General features: G+C 44.2%; 1 protein-coding gene across 2 annotated transcripts in view; it reads left to right on the forward strand.

The window, feature by feature from the left end:
* Positions 1–20035, forward strand: part of LOC137325414 (protein Niban 1-like) — a 111730-nt gene that overhangs the window by 78332 nt on the left and 13363 nt on the right. For both annotated transcript variants that reach the window (XM_067990508.1, XM_067990509.1), the window contains exons 6-11: positions 184–299; positions 6930–7034; positions 8990–9152; positions 14896–15083; positions 16698–16859; positions 18602–18712. In XM_067990508.1, coding sequence (XP_067846609.1) covers positions 184–299; positions 6930–7034; positions 8990–9152; positions 14896–15083; positions 16698–16859; positions 18602–18712 — 845 coding nt within the window. The remainder of the gene's footprint in view (positions 1–183; positions 300–6929; positions 7035–8989; positions 9153–14895; positions 15084–16697; positions 16860–18601; positions 18713–20035) is intronic.

A 20035-nucleotide genomic window follows, 5' to 3' on the forward strand; every position in this document is an offset into this window, starting at 1 on the left:
CCCTCCCCTCCCCTTAGATTAGACACTTGTCACAAATCATGGGGAGAACGCGTTGGTCAGCACTTCTTATCTTAGCCTGTAAAGTATATTGACCCACTGCCAACTGATGTTTTCTAAATATGAAATCATTTATGAAATGCTGTTGATAGGTAATTTGCATAACTTTCTTTTGTTTCCATTCAGAATTTGCAAAGCAGAGTTCGTTTGAAGTTCAAGCATTCTTAGAAGCCATTCAATTCTTCAGGCAGGAAAAGGGCCACTACGGGTCCTGGGAAATGCAAACTGGTAATGAAGCACTGGTAAGTCTGTAATGAATAATTACCACAGCAGTCAGATCTCATTAACACCGTGCCTTGCAACTTCTCTGTTTCTGCCCATGTTCCCATAGAATCATAGAAAGGTTACAGCACGGAAGGAGGCCATTTGGCCCATCGAGTCCACGCCGACTCTATGCAAGAGCAATCCAGCTAGTCCCACTCCCCCACCCTATCCCCGTAGCCCTGCAAATTTTTTTTCCTTTCAAGTACTTATCCAGTTCCCTTTTGAAGGCCGTGACTGAATCTGCCTCCACCACTCCCTCGTGTTCATGGTTAGATTGTGTTCAGCCTCTTTTCCCCTAGACTAATAATTTCTTTTTGTCTAGACTATAAATTTTTCTGTTACTTCCTGGATGGTTTCCTGCTATGTTTCTGTGCCTGCAAGAATGAAACACACCAGGAAAAGTTATGAAACAATGAAATGGTTGGAATGTTTTGCAGGATGGTAAAGAGATGCAAAGTACAATAGCTCCACCTGGTTGGGACTGGTAGGCCTCATTAACCCACAAGTATTACTTCTGCAATGGACCCCCATGTAAAGAAAATTGCAAGTATTCTGGAGTTGTGTAATTACACCATATTGAAGGATGTATATATCCTGCCTGTTAATTTCCATGAATCTGCACTGTCCCAGTTCTAAAACCATTACAACTTATTAACTGCCTTTTAGTGGGAACCACAACAACTTGCATTTATATAGTTCTTTAATGCAGTAAAACCTCCCAAGGCACTTCACAGGAGCATTATCAAACAAAAAAAATTGACACCAAGCCAAAGAGGGAGATATTAGGACAGGTGACTGAAAACTTTGTCAGAGAAGTAGGTTTTAAGGAGTGTCTTAAAGGAGGAGAGAGAGGTGGAGAAGCGGAGGGGTTTAGGGAGGGAATTCCAGAGCTTAGGGCCTCACCTTATCTGTCTGTCTCTGCCATTCTCTCTGTCTCTATCCTTCCATGACTGTTGGTCTTCTGTCTCTCTATCATTCCCTCGAGATTACTCATACATGCCAACAGTCAGCGTTTTTGGGGTCCAATCAGCATTTTGGGGGTCTGTTCAGCTTGTTGGCATTTGCAGGCAAAGTCAGTGCAGACTGGGCCTCTGTTCTCCAGTCCTGCTCCTACCCAAATCTGTTTGCTATTGCAGTGGACCGAGTCCCCCTCTATCTTCAGTGTTGTTCCCAGCACTAATGCCAGGAAATGTGACCTGTGTATTGTAGGCGGGAACCCTTGCAAGAACTGGACTTCCCACCTACAGTATACACAAGCTGCAATACCTGCCGTTAGCACTGGGAGTTTCACTAAGAGAGAAGGACCTAGTCCAGTGCATTAGTAGCCGGACTTGGGGAGCAGCAGGGCTGATTGTGTGGCAGGGAATGGATCAAAATGAGAGGGAGGGCATGTGAGAAAATAGATAGCAATAAAAAGGGGAAGTGGATGGCAATAAAGGGGGAAATGGATCACAATGACAGGAGGCAAATGGGGAACTGAAAGACAATGAAAGGGGGAAATAAAAAGGGAATGGACAGCAATGAAAAGGGAGAGAAGGGGCTACAAAAGGGGAAAGGAAGGGGGTGGATGGCAATGATGGGGAAAGGAAATGGAGCAACTGAAGGGGAAAGGGAAGGGGGAAATGGATGGCACTGAAGGGAAGGAAAATGGATAGCAGTAGCAGGGAGGGGAAATAAATGATAATGGGGAGAGGGAAGGGGCAGAAACTGGGAGTGGTGCTCTGGGATGGGGGAGAAAGGAAGGAGAATTGCAACATTAACTGAGAGACAGTGGGAGGGAGGGCATGAGTATGAATTTGGGGGGGAGAGGGAGAATGCCGCCATGGATTGGGAGAGTGGAAGAAGAATACCAGATTAACTGAGCTGGAGGGGACATAGATTGTCAGGATGAACTGAAGTCGGGAGGGGGGGGAGAGAGAAAAGAGTGGCAGTATGAACTGAGAGGGTTGGAGAAGAAGAGATTGTCTCTCTCAAAGGATAGGGAGTTAGATTAAGTACAGTGTTCCTGCAAACTTGGTCTGGACGGGATAGAGTGCCTTAGTAAATTGGGCGGGGCAGGGTGGGGCTTTCACCTCGGAGAGTTACTGGTGAGGTAACCTTTTGGCTAAGTGATTGATTGGTTTTGTTGCAAGTGCAACTGTCAGTTTTTTCTCTTTTGTTTTGAGATTAAAGAGTTATCAGGAGTGAAGTGTGAAAGTGCTTAAAATTAACCAGAATGCATCATTTTTAATATTTATTTTCGAGAAGAACATGCTCCTGGACCCCCCTCCCCTCCCTCCTCCCCCCCCTCTCTCCTCCCTCCTCCCCCTCCCCCCTCCTCCATCAATTTTGTGTCTTCAGCCTTCCATGTACCTGTGATGTCTGATGTTACTCATAACAAATTGGGTGGCAGCAGCAGCCTGCCCCCCCCCCCCCCCCCACTGGGGGCTTCAGTTCAGCACCCGAACCTCCTCTCTAAGCCATAAAATGTAAACATAGTGGTGTGCACTAAGCACACACGGCACACTATAGGGCTCAGGCCAACAGGGAACAGGAAGTCTATGCTCTTCTGGGGTCATAAAGGCAGCAGCAGCATCATTAAAGGGGCCGGTCCAGTGGAAGCCCCATGAGTGAACCAGATTGGTTTATGTAGCTATGAGTGTTTGTGGAAGCAGGATATTTATTTTGTCAGCTGCTGATGAATATGTGAGAGTGTTGAACTCCATTAAGTCCAACTAGAAGCTAAAATTTGCATTTCTCTGCTCGTCTCACTTATTTGAATACGCCTTCCTGTATGATTATGTTTGTGTTGCCGTACCAGACCGGATAACAGCAGCAACCCAAGCATGAGTCTGCATGCCTCTGAACAGGGAAAGCAAGTGTGGGCATGAAGTATGATGGCATGGCAATTGGAGGAAGATGCTATGTTTGACTGTGAGGCCTCTCTCTTTATTCAAGGTGGGATGGAGTAGTTGTATGGTCATGGGGAAGAAGGATTCTTGTTCTGCGGTATGGATACAGTTGTTAGTATCTCAGAAGAAGGCCGGGCAAATTTGTTCAGCAGTTGTCAAGTGGGATTGTGGTTGTTGCTGCTTGTCTGCCTCCCACTAAGTCATATCACAAGGGGCGGGACAGGGAGGAGGGGTGTGGGGAGGGGGAAAGGGGAACTGAAAATGGTCTCCATCACTAAATGTAAGAGACTATCTTATACAGTAAAACCACTTTAAATGCAAAAAGCCACGGATTAAGCCCTTTCGTGACAATACCTGTTCAGATAGCACCCAAAAGGCAGCTTGGGAAGCAATAATGCCAGGTTTCTATGAAAGCAATCTGAACCTGCTTTGCATCCAGTGCTGTTAGAGGAAATCTAGGTGCAGACCCATTTGCCATCCATTTGTATGTAATTTACATTGCTGCATGCTGTTCAGGTGCAGTCAGGTGCAGACACCTGAAAAGCCATGGAGAAAGTTCAGGGATAGTGCTTTTTTAAAAATCCGTTCATAGGATGTGGGCATCGCTGGCAAGGCCATCATTTATTGCCCATCCCTAATTGCCCTTGAGGTGGTGGTGGTGAGCCGCCTTCTTGAACCGCTGCAGTCCGTGTGGTGAAAGTTCTCCCATAGTGCTGTTAGTTAGGGAGTTCCAGGATTTTGACCCAGTGACGATGAAGGAACGGTGATATATTTCCAAGTCAGGATGGTGTGTGACTTGGAGGGGAACGTGCAGGTGGTGTTGTTCCCATGTGCCCGCTGCTCTTGTCCTTCTAGGTGGTAGAGGTCGTGGGTTTGGGAGGTGCTGTCGAAGAAGCCTTGGCAAGTTGCTGCAGTGCTGTTCAGGCGCAGAATATTTTTCATCTTTGTTGTACTCTAATTTGGGTGCTATTTGGGATCAGGGCAGAGAAAAGTCTACCCAATGTGTTTCTTCTTCCAGTGCAAGTGAAGGTCCAATATGAGTGACGTTATAAAGCTTGTGTAAACTATGTGTTTTCTCAAGTCAGGGCTTCTTTTGAAGCTGCTGGTCAGCTTGTGCATGTTTCCCAGATTGGCAGCTATGACGGCCAGTTTTCCTCATTTTCCTTCCAGAACAAGGGCGCATAACCGTGAAATTAGAGCTAGGCTGTTCAGGGACGATGTCAGGAACATATTCTTCATACGAAGGGTAGTGGAAATCTGGAACTCTCCCCCCGCAAAAGCTGTTGAGGCTGGGGGTCAATTGAAAATTTCAAAACTGAGATCAATAGATTTTTGTTAGGTAAGGGTATTAAGGGATATGGAACCAAGGCAGGTAAATGGAGTTAAGATGCAGATCAGTCATGATCTAATTGCATGGCGTAACAGGCCTGAGGGTCTGAATGGCCTACTCCTGTTCCTATGTTCTTATCAGTATCCGGGGGGAGTATTTCCTCTGGTCGCTATTTTTGAGTTGCATCATAAACACAGCGGGGAGATCTCCTAAGTTCACTATTTTTAGCAAAGAGACAGATGTGTTCTTTTATGATGCATTTACAATTTTGCTGGAAACAGCAAACAGGAGGAATCTTCCTGCTATGCTTACAATGTTGCTAACAGATAGCAACCAGATGACCTCTTCCTCTGTGGTTACTTTGTCTGTAGATACAGAAATTCTTCTAGTTATGGGATCCCTGCTACCCTATAATTCCTGAAATTAGAAATTTCAGTTCAAGCTCTGTTGACATTATATCCGTAGTTATTCTGCTGGAATTCACTTTCTCACCCACTGGAGTTGTCAGAGTTTGGAACTGTTTGAATTACAACAACTTGCATTCATATTGCGTCCTTAACATAGTAAAACGTCACGAGGCGCTTCATAGGAGCATTATCAAACAAAATTCGAGGGCTCAGGGCCTAGGTCGCTGAAGGCACGGCTGTCAATGGAGGACTGATGAAAATCGGGGATGCGCAAGAGGCCAGAATTGGAAGAACGCAGAGATGTTGGAGGTTTGTAGGGCTGGAGGAGGTTACAGAGATAGAGAGGGGCAAGGCCATGGAAGGATTTGAAAACAAGGATGTGAATTTTAAAACTGAGGCATTGTCGGTCTGGGAGCCAATGTAGGTCAGCGAGCACAGGGGTGATGGGTGAATGGGACTTGGTAAATTACAGTGTTACAGTCATGCACGAACAAAACAATGGTACAGCATATTGAATAACTAACATAACGCACCACAGAGCGATAGTAGGGTAGTTTGAGCCTGCACTTCTCCGCACGGTGATGAAATTAAACAGTATCAGATGGGTTCATTTGATACTGAACCCATCAAATGAATGGACTTAAAATCATAATCTTATTGTGTAAAATAAATAACATATAGACCCTGGGGAGAGAAGGTCATCAGTTGTCACATAAAGTCTCATTATACTGAGGTATTCTCTCTTTTCTCCCACTTTTCTCCCTTTCTCTGAAAGTGCTGGCTCTTTCCGGCTCTCAGACATCCAGTAGCTCTCCATTACCTCATCCAAAAAGCCTTGCCAATGAGTGACAATGGGCTATTCATCCATGAGGGCCACACTGCCAAGCCCAGCCCATTTCTCACTCAGTATTGACACTTGTGTACATTCCAACTCGGTTTGCTGGATAGTGATCAAGAATAGGAACTCTGGCTGATTTTATTGCCTCCCTAACCTGAAATTTGTTGTCATGTTGGATGGGGGGGGGTGAATGCCCGGGGTCGGATTTCAGTCTCAGTGGGGTGAGGGGTTGGCAGGTCAGGGCTGAATTTCAATCTTGGTTGGTGGAGGGTCTCAGCGGAGGAGTGGGTCTGTACAGGTTGGGTGGGGGGAACCTATTCAGGTGCAGGGGTGCTGAACGAATTGGAGTGACATTTATCTGTCAGCAGGGTGAGGGAGGGGCCTGTATTTCAGGCTCAGTGGGGATGAGGGAGGGGGGAGGTGGGCAAGTAGGTTTAAAATGGCTAGTTTGGCTTAAACTGCATCAGTTGTATTTCACTGATGGGGTACAGAGGGACGATTACCAGCGGACTATCAATGTGCTTGGATAGTTTAAGGCGTCCATCAATGAGGGTGCAATGCCTGAACAGTTTCGGTGAGGGTCAGGGAAGACGAATTCAGATTGGAGAGCTGAATCTGGTTCTGTGCAAGAACATCGTCTTCTGTGGCCATTGTGGACAGTGTGGCCTTGGCAGCAGGAGAGCGGATTCTCTGAGTTAAACTGAGCGTGAATAATACTCCTTGTACGAACACTAAAGTACTGTTTCTTTATCCACAACAGTGCATTGCTGTGTTTCAGGTTGGGCGGAAACAATCGGGGGGTGGGGGGGGGGGAGGAACAATAAAAAATCAATTACGATCTGCAAAAGCAATTTAGAAGGTTGTTTAGTGAAATAATAGGGTCAGCGATGCCTAATTAAAGCTTATCATGTAACATTAGGTGGAATTCCACTGTACTAATGAGTCATGTAACATTGTGCTCACAGCGCCACCTACAGGTTCACTACCATTCGAACTTTGAGACCACTGATCGTTTTTAATATATACGTGTTTAAATTAGTGCAGTTTTGTAAGCCCTGTTAATGGTTCTTGAGCTGGAATGAACAGCAGAAATGTGAACAAAATTGTCAACTGAACTATAAATTTGTGATTTCCCCTTGTAGGTTCTAAGCAACCTGGTGATGGAAGAATTGTTACCTTCCCTTCAGAGTGATATCCTACCAAAAATGAAGGGCAAGAAGAATGAAAAGAAAAAGGCCTGGTTCAGCGTATGTACCTAACTGATACCGCCTTGCAATACTGGGAGCTTCTTAAACGTACAGTGCAAACATAGAATGTACACAAGCAAAATAGCAAACGTTTAACTAAACCTTTAATTTTCTAGTTGATTTTTTCACAGAATGCGAGAGTTTAACAATCAAAGACACCAGAGCCGATTGTAACGGCAGGCAGAGAACGGGCAGGCGGGGGATGGGGACAGAGTTTATCTGCCGCCTGTCCATTCTCGCCAGTATGAGGCCCAAGCCATTTTGAAACCCGGGCCTCTTTTACGTTCCGCCACTGAGCTGCAGACATTAAATGAGTGCCCGCTATATCCCCCTGCTCCCACATTGAGCCGGCCTGGTGAGGGGAGGTTTGGACAAGGGCCCGGAGTTGTTTTGTGGGCCTACGAGGAGTTCTCTTTCAGACGGGAGGCTACTTGTAATATGCAAATTGGGTCCTATGTACGTAATACGACACATATTTGAAAATTAAAGGTAGCCTTCTGTCTGAAACAGGCGGGTGCTCGGGCCACCTACCTCAGGACCCTACCCAAGATGGTGGCAGCGGGAGCGCAGCGTAAACAGGGCAGTAAGTGACCCGATGCCATTTTCACCCTGTTTACACTGGGCCGAGGAAATTAAGTCGGTCCTACCATTTTTATGTTTGATGTGATACCATATTCTTCATTTTTACTCTTTATCTGTTCCCTCACTTATCATGCATTGAAATCTAGAAATCCATAGACATTTGTACATGTGTGTTGTTTGTCTGGGACTGCATGAGTCTTGCACCTGTGCACTGGCTGCCTTTGTTTTACTCTGCCAAATTGAACACTCCGTTTTTCTGAACAAGAATCATAGACCCAGGTAAAAATAGGTCCAAGACTTGCTGCCTGGATTAGGGAGCTGGATGTGGCATGTAAATGTGGAGAGCAGTCATTCATACGCTGATTCCTGCAATCGAAACTAAATGACCGCCAATGTAAAAGCAACCCGTGGGCTCCCTGCACCCATGGGTTCCCTGCACCCTTGTATCCTTGCAACTACTCATGCAATACTGACCGTTTCAATAACGATGCAAGTGCGAAGCTTCACTGTTTGTGGTTCATCCTCTAGTGAACACCTGGTCATCATTTCCCAACATGTTGAGACTCTAGGAAGCTGTTTACAGTCATTCCTGCAAAAAAGATTATCAGAGTCACCGGAGTCCACAGTATTCAGAGAGAATAGGCCTATTCCCAAAGGAGTTTACATGGGAAATACTTGGCCTGGAGAAGGTTTCAGAGCTAGGGTGGGGTAAGGCCATGGAGGGATTTGAAGACCAGGATGAGGATTTTAAATTCAGTATGTTGGGGAATAGGAAGCCAGTGTACTTCAGCAAGGATGGAAGTGATGGATGAGTGGAACTTGATGTAGGACAAGATACAGACAGCAATATTTTGCACAAGGTGAAGTTTATGGAGAGTGGAAGATGATTAATATAATTTATTATTTTTCCTGTTTTTTCTAATATAATAGTGTGTGTGCTTCTTTTGTATGTATGTGTCTATTTCCAGGTTAAAGCCAGCCTTAAGGTAGTGGACAGAGAAATGTTATAAAAGCATCTTAAGTGTTTGCCCACTTAAGGTCCCAACAATAATTTCAATGTTCTCATGGGTTTGAATTGGCTGTCCGTGGTGATTGAGTTATAGGTATGTGTCACACTGCTAATAGTCAAGTTTAAGGGAGTTATGTGTGTGATCCCTGGCAGTTTAGCAGTGGGACCCATCTAAATGTCTTATAGTCTAGGGGAGGTTACATGCCAGGAAATACATTTTGTTCAAACATCAGATTCAGACCTACATGTTGAGCCATTTGAATTCACATATTCCCAGTCCTACCCCATATCCCTTGATATTTTTATGATAATATGGTGAGTAAGGTTTCATCTAAATCACTATTAATGAGATGCTGTTTTACAGATTGTGGAAGATGCTTACAATTTAGTGCAAAGCCAGCTTGTTGACGGAATGCAGTCCCTACGGGATGAGTGCAAAGGATCTAGCAAAGAACTGGAGGGGATAATTCGTTCAGATATGGATCAGATCATCTCTTCAAAGGAATTTACTGCTGGGAAGCTTAAAGGTGAATATAGAGACATAAGAGAGTAAACAATGTGTAAAGGGCATTCAGCCCATCAAATCCAGTACCACAATAAACCGTGTACAATTTCCCAGCTCACTCAATCTCCTTGAAGAAGTCAACCCACCAAATGTAAACCCAAAGAGAAAACTCAGTGAAACTTCTCCCTGACCCTAAAGCATTTGTGCAGAATTCCAGAATATTAATCGAACCATCCAACCCAGATTTGTATCTGTGACCAGCTGCATCTACAGGTGATTCATCCATGGTGCTGGCAGCAGATGAACCATCTTGTTCTATAGAACCTTTGATCAATCTGGGCCTAGCTAACTCCTATTCTTTATTGACAATAATATACTTTGATTATCAACACCAAATACAGAAAACTCTTTACATCCTATGTAGATAGTTTACTATAGGTACATTCTAGTGTTTCCCTCTTATCTCTTCTCAATCAATTTAACTTCTTTCAGCTGTGAGATTGGAGGTGGGAACATAGGAACAGGAACAGGCCCTTCAGCCCCTCAAGCCTGCTTGTTATTAACGATTCCAGTCTGGAGTGCAGAACAGGCACATCCATGGTCTTCTCCATGGCCACTGTCAGTGTTGCTCTGTATTTGACTAACAGGGGTAGATATTGGGCCAGAAATCGCTCCGAGCAGCGAGGCAACGCTCACCGCCGTTCCTGTGAAATAAATTAACGAAATTACTTACTGCGAGGCTCTGTGGCGTCGAATTGCTTGAATTTGGACTTTAAAAAAAATTGTGCGCCATCAACTCAGCCTCTGAGCAGCTGGAAACGTCTGTGAGGAGAAGACACGCCCACAAAATCTGTCAGGAAGAGAAGTCACACCCACAGATTCAGGCTGCATTGCTCAAATAGGCAAGCAGACTTCATTCATTTAAAGTTAGTATTATGAATGTCATTGTAAATAAAAATTAAATTTTATTTATAAAAAGCCAAAGAAGTAATTGAACTAAATTGAAGAGACAGAAGGGAAAAGGAAAAAAGAAATGTTTTAATTTTTTAATTAAATTTTTTTTTTAATGACCAAAAATGATTAAAATAAGGAGTAATATGAGACTCCACATTTTTATAAGTTAATTTTTAGTTGTTTGGCAGTCATAAAGACTAACTGCGCTGTTAAAACTTAGTTTAGACCTGTCTTTTTAAGCGTACCTGTTTGGTGATATAATTAGTTACCTTCCAGCTGGGCAGATAAGCAAGTTGGTGCTTTTTCAATGATTTCTCTGATTGCAGCGTGCAATGGCCCTTTAATTTGAAGCTGTCATATCGCCGGCGAACCACTAGGAGCGAGTTCCGGATTTCAGTGTTTCACTACGCATGTGCAAATGCGGGAACTTGCTTCTCCATTTCGCCATTAACAACGGTGAGCGCTGTTGAGCTCCTCCGTTATTTCGGGAGCGATTTGTGTCCCAATCTTTAGCAAGATGAGTTGTTCTGTGCCAAGTTTTCCCTCCACTTGTGGCAGAACACCTCTGTACTGTTCTCCATCTGCCACTTTGGCCGAAAGGTAACAGAATTCATCCAAGCAAGCTCCGGCTCAAATGTGAGACTTTTCATGTCCCTTTTCTAACCAAACGGGAAATTAAACTGGGTCAGGTGATCACATAATGTTAGATTCTATTTTAAACAAATTGTTGGGGAGAGAGGCAGAGGGTAAAACTCTCGTTCACCTGCCAATGCTTGAAATCTTGGAAAATCGAAGAATATACTGACATGCATGACTGATACTCAATGGGGTGAATCTCCATGGAGTTTTTCCCACCCATCCACCGTAACTTTGGCGGAAGCCCCGGAAATATGACGTAAACAACATTTACACTCTTTTTCCGAGGTTTCCGCAGCTCCTCCAGCAAAGTTACGACAGACGAGTGGAAGAACACCGGCAGAAATTCACCCCCAATGTTTTATGCTTTCAGCTTGGAGGCTAGGGGAGTGAAGGAGGAGCTTGGAGACTTGCGACTAATGTTTGTATTCCAGACGAAAAATTAATTCCAAACATTGCTCCAAAAGTGATTTCTTTAACAAGGGATTTTGTTTTAATAAATTCAAGGCCTTGAGTTTAACTTTGCTACATGTGTCACAATGACAGGTGTTGATTCTACGATATGTACATTTAAGATGCTCACTGTAAGTGCAATAATCATAGCTTCCAGTGCCAAAGTTATGAGATCACCACTGTAACTAGTACTGACAAAAATAATTCTTTAAATACTTTTAAATTGTCATCTGAATGTTGTTTATTAAATATTTATAATTCTACACTTTAACATGCAATAAATAAACCAGCACAACATGATCAGATCCACATTAAACTCAAGACTTTCACTTTTGATACCTTTGTGGTAATGGGAGACTTTCAGTCTACAACATCCATTAACACAATAACCATGAACAAGATTCCCTATATTCAACTATTATCCCATGTAACAGTATGGATCAGAAATATATCAGGAATTCTCAGTTATCACCATTTATCTTATTAACATTACCTGGGGAATGATTATATTGTGGTTCTGCATTAAACATCTCACAGACTAGTTCTGGAAACAAGAGGTTTTTTTTTGCAATGCAGTAAATACAACAGTTGAGTAATCAGCCTGTTTGAATATAAAATACTAGAAACAAAACTGACCATACCAACACTTGGGAAACAAATTTCTGCAGATTCTATACAGACAGATTTGATTCTGCAGAGGGATATACTTCTTGTTGAGGTATGGTTCCATGGCTGCTGGCAGCCCTCCAGTACCTCAACCATATGGCCATTCTTCTTGTGTATTCTGGACGATTAATGTTGGCAGGCTGTTTTACCATGGAGTTCATCACAGCCGAGCTCTATCCAGTTTTCACCTAATGTCCATACATACACACGTGCATACATACACACTTTCCAGAAGCACACCTGCCAGGTCCTACAGGCTACCCCACCTTATTCCAAGCTGTGAACCCAGATGCCATCAGGCCTGCCTAATGGCTAACCAATGCTCTGAATTTTTGGATGTCCACGCCAACAACTGCAGCAGCACAAATCCCAACATCGACAGCAAGGTCCATGGATGGCCAGGCCCCAAAGCTCGCTTACATGGCAGCATCCTAAAGCAGGGACAGATCCAGCTCAGAACGACTTCCATTACAGATAAAGGTTCCGGACCCAAATGCAGCATTTGCTGAGAGCTGCCCAATAGAAACCTCCCCTGGAACCCAGGATACCTTGCTACAAGTCCTGTAACTTATCACTCTGGAACCAAGAGTGCAAATCTGGAGCAAAGAGTAATGGTGCTAGAAGTCTGATGCAAAAGACACCAATGGAAGAGCAATGAATGGGCACTGATGCAGGCCAGAGATAAAGTAACCTGCCTGCTATCAGCATGAACAGAACCCTCCTCCAGTACACCTGGGCAAAATATAATGAACTTGGGGACAAACCAGCACACCTCCTTGCATAAATCCAAACAACTTACGCAGAGCATCAACTAAGAATGCAGAAGGAAAACCAGCAAGATCAGCAAGGAACTTGCAGCCTTCTATGCCTTGCTGTACACCTTGGAGTCCCAGCCCTCCTCTCTCCTCAGGTAACATCCCACTATCTTGCTAATCCATCCCTTCCCTTCTCTCCCAATTCTCCCAGGAAGAGGTGTAGTCATTGGACTCCCCAACCTCTTTCAAGAAGAGACAAGCAGCAAAACATAACCTCCAGTACAGAAAAGCCTGTGGACACAGTGATTACCCAGTGGAGTTCTACAAGGCCCTGCTCCTTCTTCCACTGAAACTTTTCCAATTCCTTGAACAGATGTTCTGCCTTCAAGACAACTGCAACCACTACACAAAAAAAGAGCAAAGGTCTGTTTTATTCTAGGTACTTTATATCCCTGCTCAACACTCACTACAAAATATTGGCCAAGATTTTAGCCACCAGACAAGGTAGTTACCCTGACTTAATCCATGCAGATCAAACAGGCTTCAGATGGGGCTGCCATTTTGAGGACAACATCAGAACCTACTGCATGTGGTGAATCACTTCAACAACAGCTCCCCTGCTTTAGGGCTCTCCCTGGATGCCGTGTAAGCATTTGACTGAGAGGAGTAAAAATTCCTTCTCGCTGTGCTAGGGTGAATGATCTTCAGCAACAGGTTCAGGATGTGGATTAGAATCCTATATGCCAAGCCCACATCCACTGTGTGCACCAACAGTCTCAGCTCCCCTGCATTTCCCCCTCCAATGAGGCACCAGACAAGGATGCCTCCCTCCCCTTCCTCTTTGTCCTGACCATATTGCAGCAAGCATCAGGCAAAGTTGGACATCCACGGAGTAGAGACTGGAAGAGCCGAAGGAATGTCTCCAAATAATACTGACCCACCAAAACTACCTGGTCCTCAGCATACATTTAACCAACGGCCCCAATGTGCTCTTCTGTAAGTCCTGTGTAACACAACTGTGCCTTCACAGAATGTATATATTCTTCTAAATAAAAAAAGTCAGCACCTTTCTTAACCTGGCAGACAAAGACATTTTCAAACATGTTAAGAATCCACGCACTAATATTTGCAGTGTCATTTCAAGGGGTGAGAGTGCCTACATGTCTACATATTTCAGTTACACGCATGTCAAATATATGTATTCTTCTTTTCATCTGATTTTTTTTGGCATCCATTTTAGAGTTTGCACAGAAGATAGAAAATTTCCATCTCAGCAGGTTTTGTGCCTGTTGGAATGAATGGATCTGGAGTTCCCGCTGGGTTTCTAATTAGACCATGTTATACATACGGTATTATCAATTATGTGCTTAGCAGGAGGGAATTGGATTTCAAAACCATAGGAAAGAAAGTAGCCATGAAGCTTTTACCCATGGTCTTGTTTCCTCTGCTGGTGAGGGTTCTGCTGGTGAGGGTTCTGCTGGTGAACATACTGACTATCCAATGCACAGCTGTTATTTGCACTCATTTCCTCTGCCAACTTTTAGACCTGAAGCTTACAACTCAACTCTAAACCCATCATTCCTTCTCCTGACCCAGCCTAAGTTTTCATCCTCCCTGCTCTCCCCCGACCCAGCTCTACAACCACACCTCTCACACCCCAACCCCACTCTGGGGCTGGCCCCCTCGTCATGAATCAGCAATGCTATGGAATATCTATTTGCATTAAAAAGTAGGCCTCGTATATTCTATTTGTAAGTTCTTCTTTTGTCTTGGACAAACTATTTCATTATTGTGCATGTAACTTCATGAAACAATAACCAAATCTGACTCAAGGTTAAATTCTTTTCTTGACCATAATGGTACACTGATATTTTACTGTTCGTCTGGCTACTTAGCAATTTCAAAAGTAGTGAATAGTTGTAATTGGTAGTTTTAAAATAACAGTTTTAGGGCAGCTAGTGCCACAGAAACTGATGTTCCAGCACACTGCCCCATGGATTAATCAACCACAAGTTTGCAGTCATGGCTGTCCGACTTGGAGGAAGTGTAGAGCGGACGCAAGATGTTTGTGAAAGGAAAGGGATAATCAGAGGGTGAGTAACTTCATTATTTTCCAGTGGCCAATTCAGGGATGGCACGGTCAGACACCTGAGACACCAAATCACTTGCTTTGTCTACCTTATCGCCCAAGAAAGAATGTGTGGCACGGGGAAGGGACTAAAATGTAGGAGGAAATGAATTTACAAAGGGACAAAATAAAAACGTGTACAGTTACTGAATTTGAGTGAATCTTTGTTTCAGCGACAGTGACTGAAAAGGCCAACCAGTGTTGCTTTGAGAACATTCAACCCTACCTGGCTTCTATATTGGAGGAGTTGATGGGTCTGATCAGTTCGGGATTCAGTGAAGTCCGTTCGCTCTTTGAAACTGAGGTCAATGAATTGAGCACAAAATGTCAGAACGCTGGCGATGCTGAAAAACTGAAAGAGGTAACGATACCATTTTAGCGTGAACCTGGCCCCAATTCTTCCATCCCTAATTTTCCATATAAGGTTGCTTGTAGCCCCTGGTAGTACCGGCTGGAGGACCCCTTTCCCCTACCAGACATGTTTAGAATTCATTCCATATTATGGACTTTCTATCTGGCAGCTTATCTGTATACAGAAGAAAGCTGCTGAACTGTTACTGGCAGATTGAATTGTCAGGCAGCGATGTAGCACAAAGCCATGACCACTGGGCTGTGGTGTGAGCATTGATGCTGTCAAAGATGAGCAGAACTTATATGAACCATCTTGAGTTTATTTCCTGTTGGCTGAAAGATACTTTTAGCTTTCAATATACGAAGCTCTTCTTTTCCCCCCTGTGTTTGCAAAAATTGCTTTCTGTAAATTTGAGTGACTGTAATCCGCAGCAAAGGACAGACTCAGGTTTGAACTAGTCCAGACTGTTGGAATCAAAATTTCCTCTCTGAAATGCAGTTTTGTGGCCTAAATCCATGGCACAAAGATGGCTGTAATTCAACATTAAATCGGCTGTCTCATTCAAAGGGACCAAAAGGACGGCTGGTGGTGGAATGGAACTGCTGGACTGAGGAGTATTCTTCAGAAACTGAGGTTAATATGGATTGTTGAGGGCAGAGTAGAGGGAGCCACACTCTGCGTTTAACTTGTCATTTAGTTTTTGAGAGAAATCCTCAAATTATTGGAACCTTTACTGCAGTGGAGTTGTGCCCACAAGGAAATGGAGTTAAAACTGCCCAAACTCTTAGGACCTCAATATCTGTCAAAAAAATAAGACTTTCAGCCTAAATCAAGACTCAAAGATGAAAAGCCAGTGTTTGAATTCATGGTGTAATGTAAATAGTTCAATATAGAGTTAAAATTCTTTTGTTCTGTTTGATATTATATACCTGCATAATAAAGTTGCTGTTAGAGATGGACTAATGATTTTAGTTCTTATGCTTTCATAGGGCATATTATTGCAAGTCTGTGCACATACCTTTAATGGTGTTTGTTTAGCATGAACATTCAATAAAGGGAACTCTTAATTTGCCAAAGGAGTGGTCCCATTAAGAGGCTACTACTCTACTCAGAATTTGAACTGAATGGAAAATACTTCCACAGCTGAAGCGGTTCAATTCTTGGCTCTGTCATCAGTGCCCAAGCCGAGGGCTGCCCCTCTCTTTTGCTCCCCTCCCTCAGTTGAATGTGTATCTTCAATTTCCCACTGGGCTTCAAGACATGAACATCATATGGAAAGAAAATCTTTCATCTCAGGCATATAGGGTTGTGAGCTGCAGGCTGGGGCAGGGAAAGTAGCTTGCCTACACCCGGTGTGATTGTCCACTGCCCAGGTTGTTCCTGCCTCCTAGGTAGAAAAAGATGTCTGGTGGATGTATGAAGGAAAGGTCAGAAATGTGGAGGAAATTTAGGCTGAAGGAAATTTCCAAAAATTATAATGCATATTTGTCCATTTAGGGACAAAACAATGGTTATTCAAATGATTAATAAGAAACTTTCTACAGCCTTAATAGCCTCAATTTAACTAAAACGCTTCTTGTTCAGTCACTAGTTTCTCACTTTGGTCTTATTTATTTTATTCAGTACCTGACTCAGCTGATGAACCTTCCTCTTAATGCTGTGAAGATGCAGCCTTGCTATAATAAAGTTAGCCCTCTTCAAGACCAGCTACAGGAGTTGAAGAACCGTTTCAAGTTCACGAATACACAATGGCTTATTCAAACAACTCAGAACTTCATGCAAGAGGTGTGTGCTATAGGGCATCTACCAGCACATCATCACAGCTCAATGGGGCTTCTATAGCAGTCTACACATAGGAACATAGGAATAGGAGTAGGGCATTTAGCCCCTCGAGCCTGTTCTGCCATTTATTGAGATCATGGCTGATCTGTGACCTAACTCCATATACCCGCCTTAGCCTCATATCCCTTAATACCTTTGGTTAACAAAAATCTATCAATCTCAAATTTAAAATTAACAATTGAGCTAGCATCAACTGCTGTTTGTGGAAGAGAGTTCCAAACTTCTATCACCCTTCACACAGGTCGTATCTGAACATGATGAAAAATGTAAACAATAATTCGCCTATGGCTCAATGAGTATATCTACATTGTGTGACATAGCACTCAGCCATAGAGACCAAGAAGGTACGAGGATCGATCCATGGTCTGTCATCTTAGCCAGGGTAACATTAGGGGTCCCTGAGCTATGGAACGGGACAAATGTGCCAGTGGAGGCCATCACTGCCAAAACCCAATCCTGCCCTGACCCAATATTTGTGTGTGCTCATGCATGGACTCACACACGCATTTTCCAGCAGGGGTCACCATAGAGTAATTAGATGTGGGAAACTTAGGTGATTTTTCTCTCCATAATCTCCAGGTGCTGAGGTCAGTTGTAGCAACCCTACTACCGCCCACATAAAATCAGCTAACACAGCACAGATCAAGGATTGAGCCCAGACCCTGCTGGTTTGTTTGGCTTAGTACTACACCTGATAACTAAGTGTAGCATCTGGGGATCAGGAAATCTAACCGCTTACAGTTTAATAAAAAACACCTGGGGAGTTAGCCTACCCAAAACATAAGACACCACATCAATGAATATTAATGCTGCAACAAAAACAAGAACAGACAAGGAGAACTTTTTAGGAGACCTTTGAAGGCAGAGTGAGAGATGTAGGAAGACGGGATGGATTTGGAAGACAGTTCCAGAGGACATGGGAATAATGGCTAAAAGATTAACCACTGGTGATGGAGCAGGGGATGAGCAGCATGCAACTTAGAATGAGCAGAACAAAAGGGTTGGGATACATGGCCGAAGAAGATTACTCAAATATGCAGAGGTGAGATTATGCAGGGATCTGAAAGCAAAGATGAGGATCTTGAATTACATTTGCTGGAGCATAGGGAGCTGAGAAAGGATGGAGCTAATGGGTCCTTTTGAGGGGGAGGATTTAAGTTGCAGAATTTTGGATTAGCTTGAGTTTGTGAAAGATGGTGGTTGGGAGGCCAACGAGGAGTGGATATGAGAAATTGCTCAAGGTGATGATGGCATGAATGAGGGTTTCAGCAGTGGAGAGTGTCAATAAGACTGTAAGCAGGCAACGTTTTGAATGTCACTCTGGGGATGTAGAGCAGAAAGCTCAGCTCGGTGAAGTTTGCGTACCATTTGGGCTCAGCCTGAGTAAGCAGCCAGGCAGATTGCTAGACGTGGTGCCACAGGCACACAGGTGCTAGTGAGAGACAAAAGGAATGGTTTTGATTTTGCCAACATTGAGCTTAGGAAATTGAGACTCATTCTGCAATTTACACAATATCACCTGTCCTGCCTGGACTTAAACTTTAATAGATATTATTTATTAATAAATGATATTGTTTAACATCTGGGTTGGTTATATAATGATGAGCATTTTCAGTTAAACACATTTAAACTTTGGTTCCTTATTCAGTCTTACTGGGGTTAAAGCTACCATTTATTATCCTCAGCTAATGGACAATGCAGTCTACACCTTTGAACAACTGTTGTCTGACTCACTGAAGACCAATCCATCAAAAACTGTAACATCCATTGAAAAGGTTAAACAACGAGTGTTAAAGGTAAGGAACTTGTAAAATGTGTATCTCGTAACAACAATAACAACAACTTGAATTTATATAGTACCTTTAATGTAGTAAAACATCCCAAGGCGCTTCACAGAAACGATTATCAAACAAAATTTGACACCGAACCACAAAGGAAATATTAGGACAGGTGACCAAAAGCTTGGTCAAAGAGGTAGGTTTTAAGGCGCGTCTTAAAGGAGGAGAGAGAGGTAGGGAGGGAATTCCAGAGCTTAGGGCCTAGGCAGCTGAAGGCAAGGTCGCCAATGGTGGAGCGAAAAAAATTGGGAATGCACAAGATGCCAGAATTGGAGGAATGCAGAGATATCGAAGGGTTGTAGGGCTGGATGAGAATTTTGAAAATCAAGGCGTTGCTAGACCAAGAGCTAATGATGGGTGAATAGGACTTGGTGCAAGTTAGGATACGGACAGCAGAGCTCAAGTTTATGAAGGGTGGAAGATGGGAGGCCAGCCAGTACAGCATTGGAATAGTCAAGTCTAGAGGTAACAATGGCATGGATGAGGGTTTCAGCAGCAGATGAGCTGAGGCGGGGTGGAGACGGGTGCTCTTACTGAGGTAGGAGTAGGCAGTCTTGGTGATGGAGGGGATATGTGGCCGGAAGCTCAGCTCAGGGTCAACCTGAACGGTCTGGTTCAACCTCAGACTGTGGCCAAGGAGAGGGGTGGAAGTTGGTGGCTAGGGAACGGAATTTGTGGCGGGGACCAAAGACAAAGAAGGCAGCGGGACGGGGGAAGATTTCCCAGTGCGACACCCGGAAGGTAAGTGGGTGGGTCGCGATCACAGATCTCAACCTTAATGAGGCCCATCAATGGCACTTCCGGGTTTCACGCCCGGCAACCATCCTGAGCAGGCCTCAGCCGGGGATCAGAGGGAGGGAGGGATCATAGGCCAGGGAGAAGATGGGGTGGGGGGCGGGGAGAAGATCAGGGGGTGCTGAGGAAGAGATTAGGGGGCTGAGGAAGAGATCGGTGGAACTGAGGAAGAGATCGGGGGTCGCTGGAGGTCAGGTGAAGAGTCGAAGGTAGGTGGGCTCTACCGTGCGGGGGTCCATCATTGCGGGGGGGGGGGGGGGGGAAGGGCATCATCAGTGGGGGAGGTGTCAGCCGATTGCAGGGGTCCTATTGGCCAGGTGAGCTTGTTGGGCCTGGATGAAGCACTCCTGCTCCTCCGGGCCCACAAGCAGTGCAATAAAGGCAATCACCTCATGGATCTGGCCTGTTTTCACCTGACATAAATGGGAAGCGATGGGAAATTCGAACAGATTCGACTTTAGTTACAATAGACTGGAGAAGCTGGGT

Source organism: Heptranchias perlo, chromosome 9, assembly GCF_035084215.1.
Source record: "Heptranchias perlo isolate sHepPer1 chromosome 9, sHepPer1.hap1, whole genome shotgun sequence".
Taxonomy (NCBI): Eukaryota; Metazoa; Chordata; class Chondrichthyes; order Hexanchiformes; family Hexanchidae; genus Heptranchias; species Heptranchias perlo.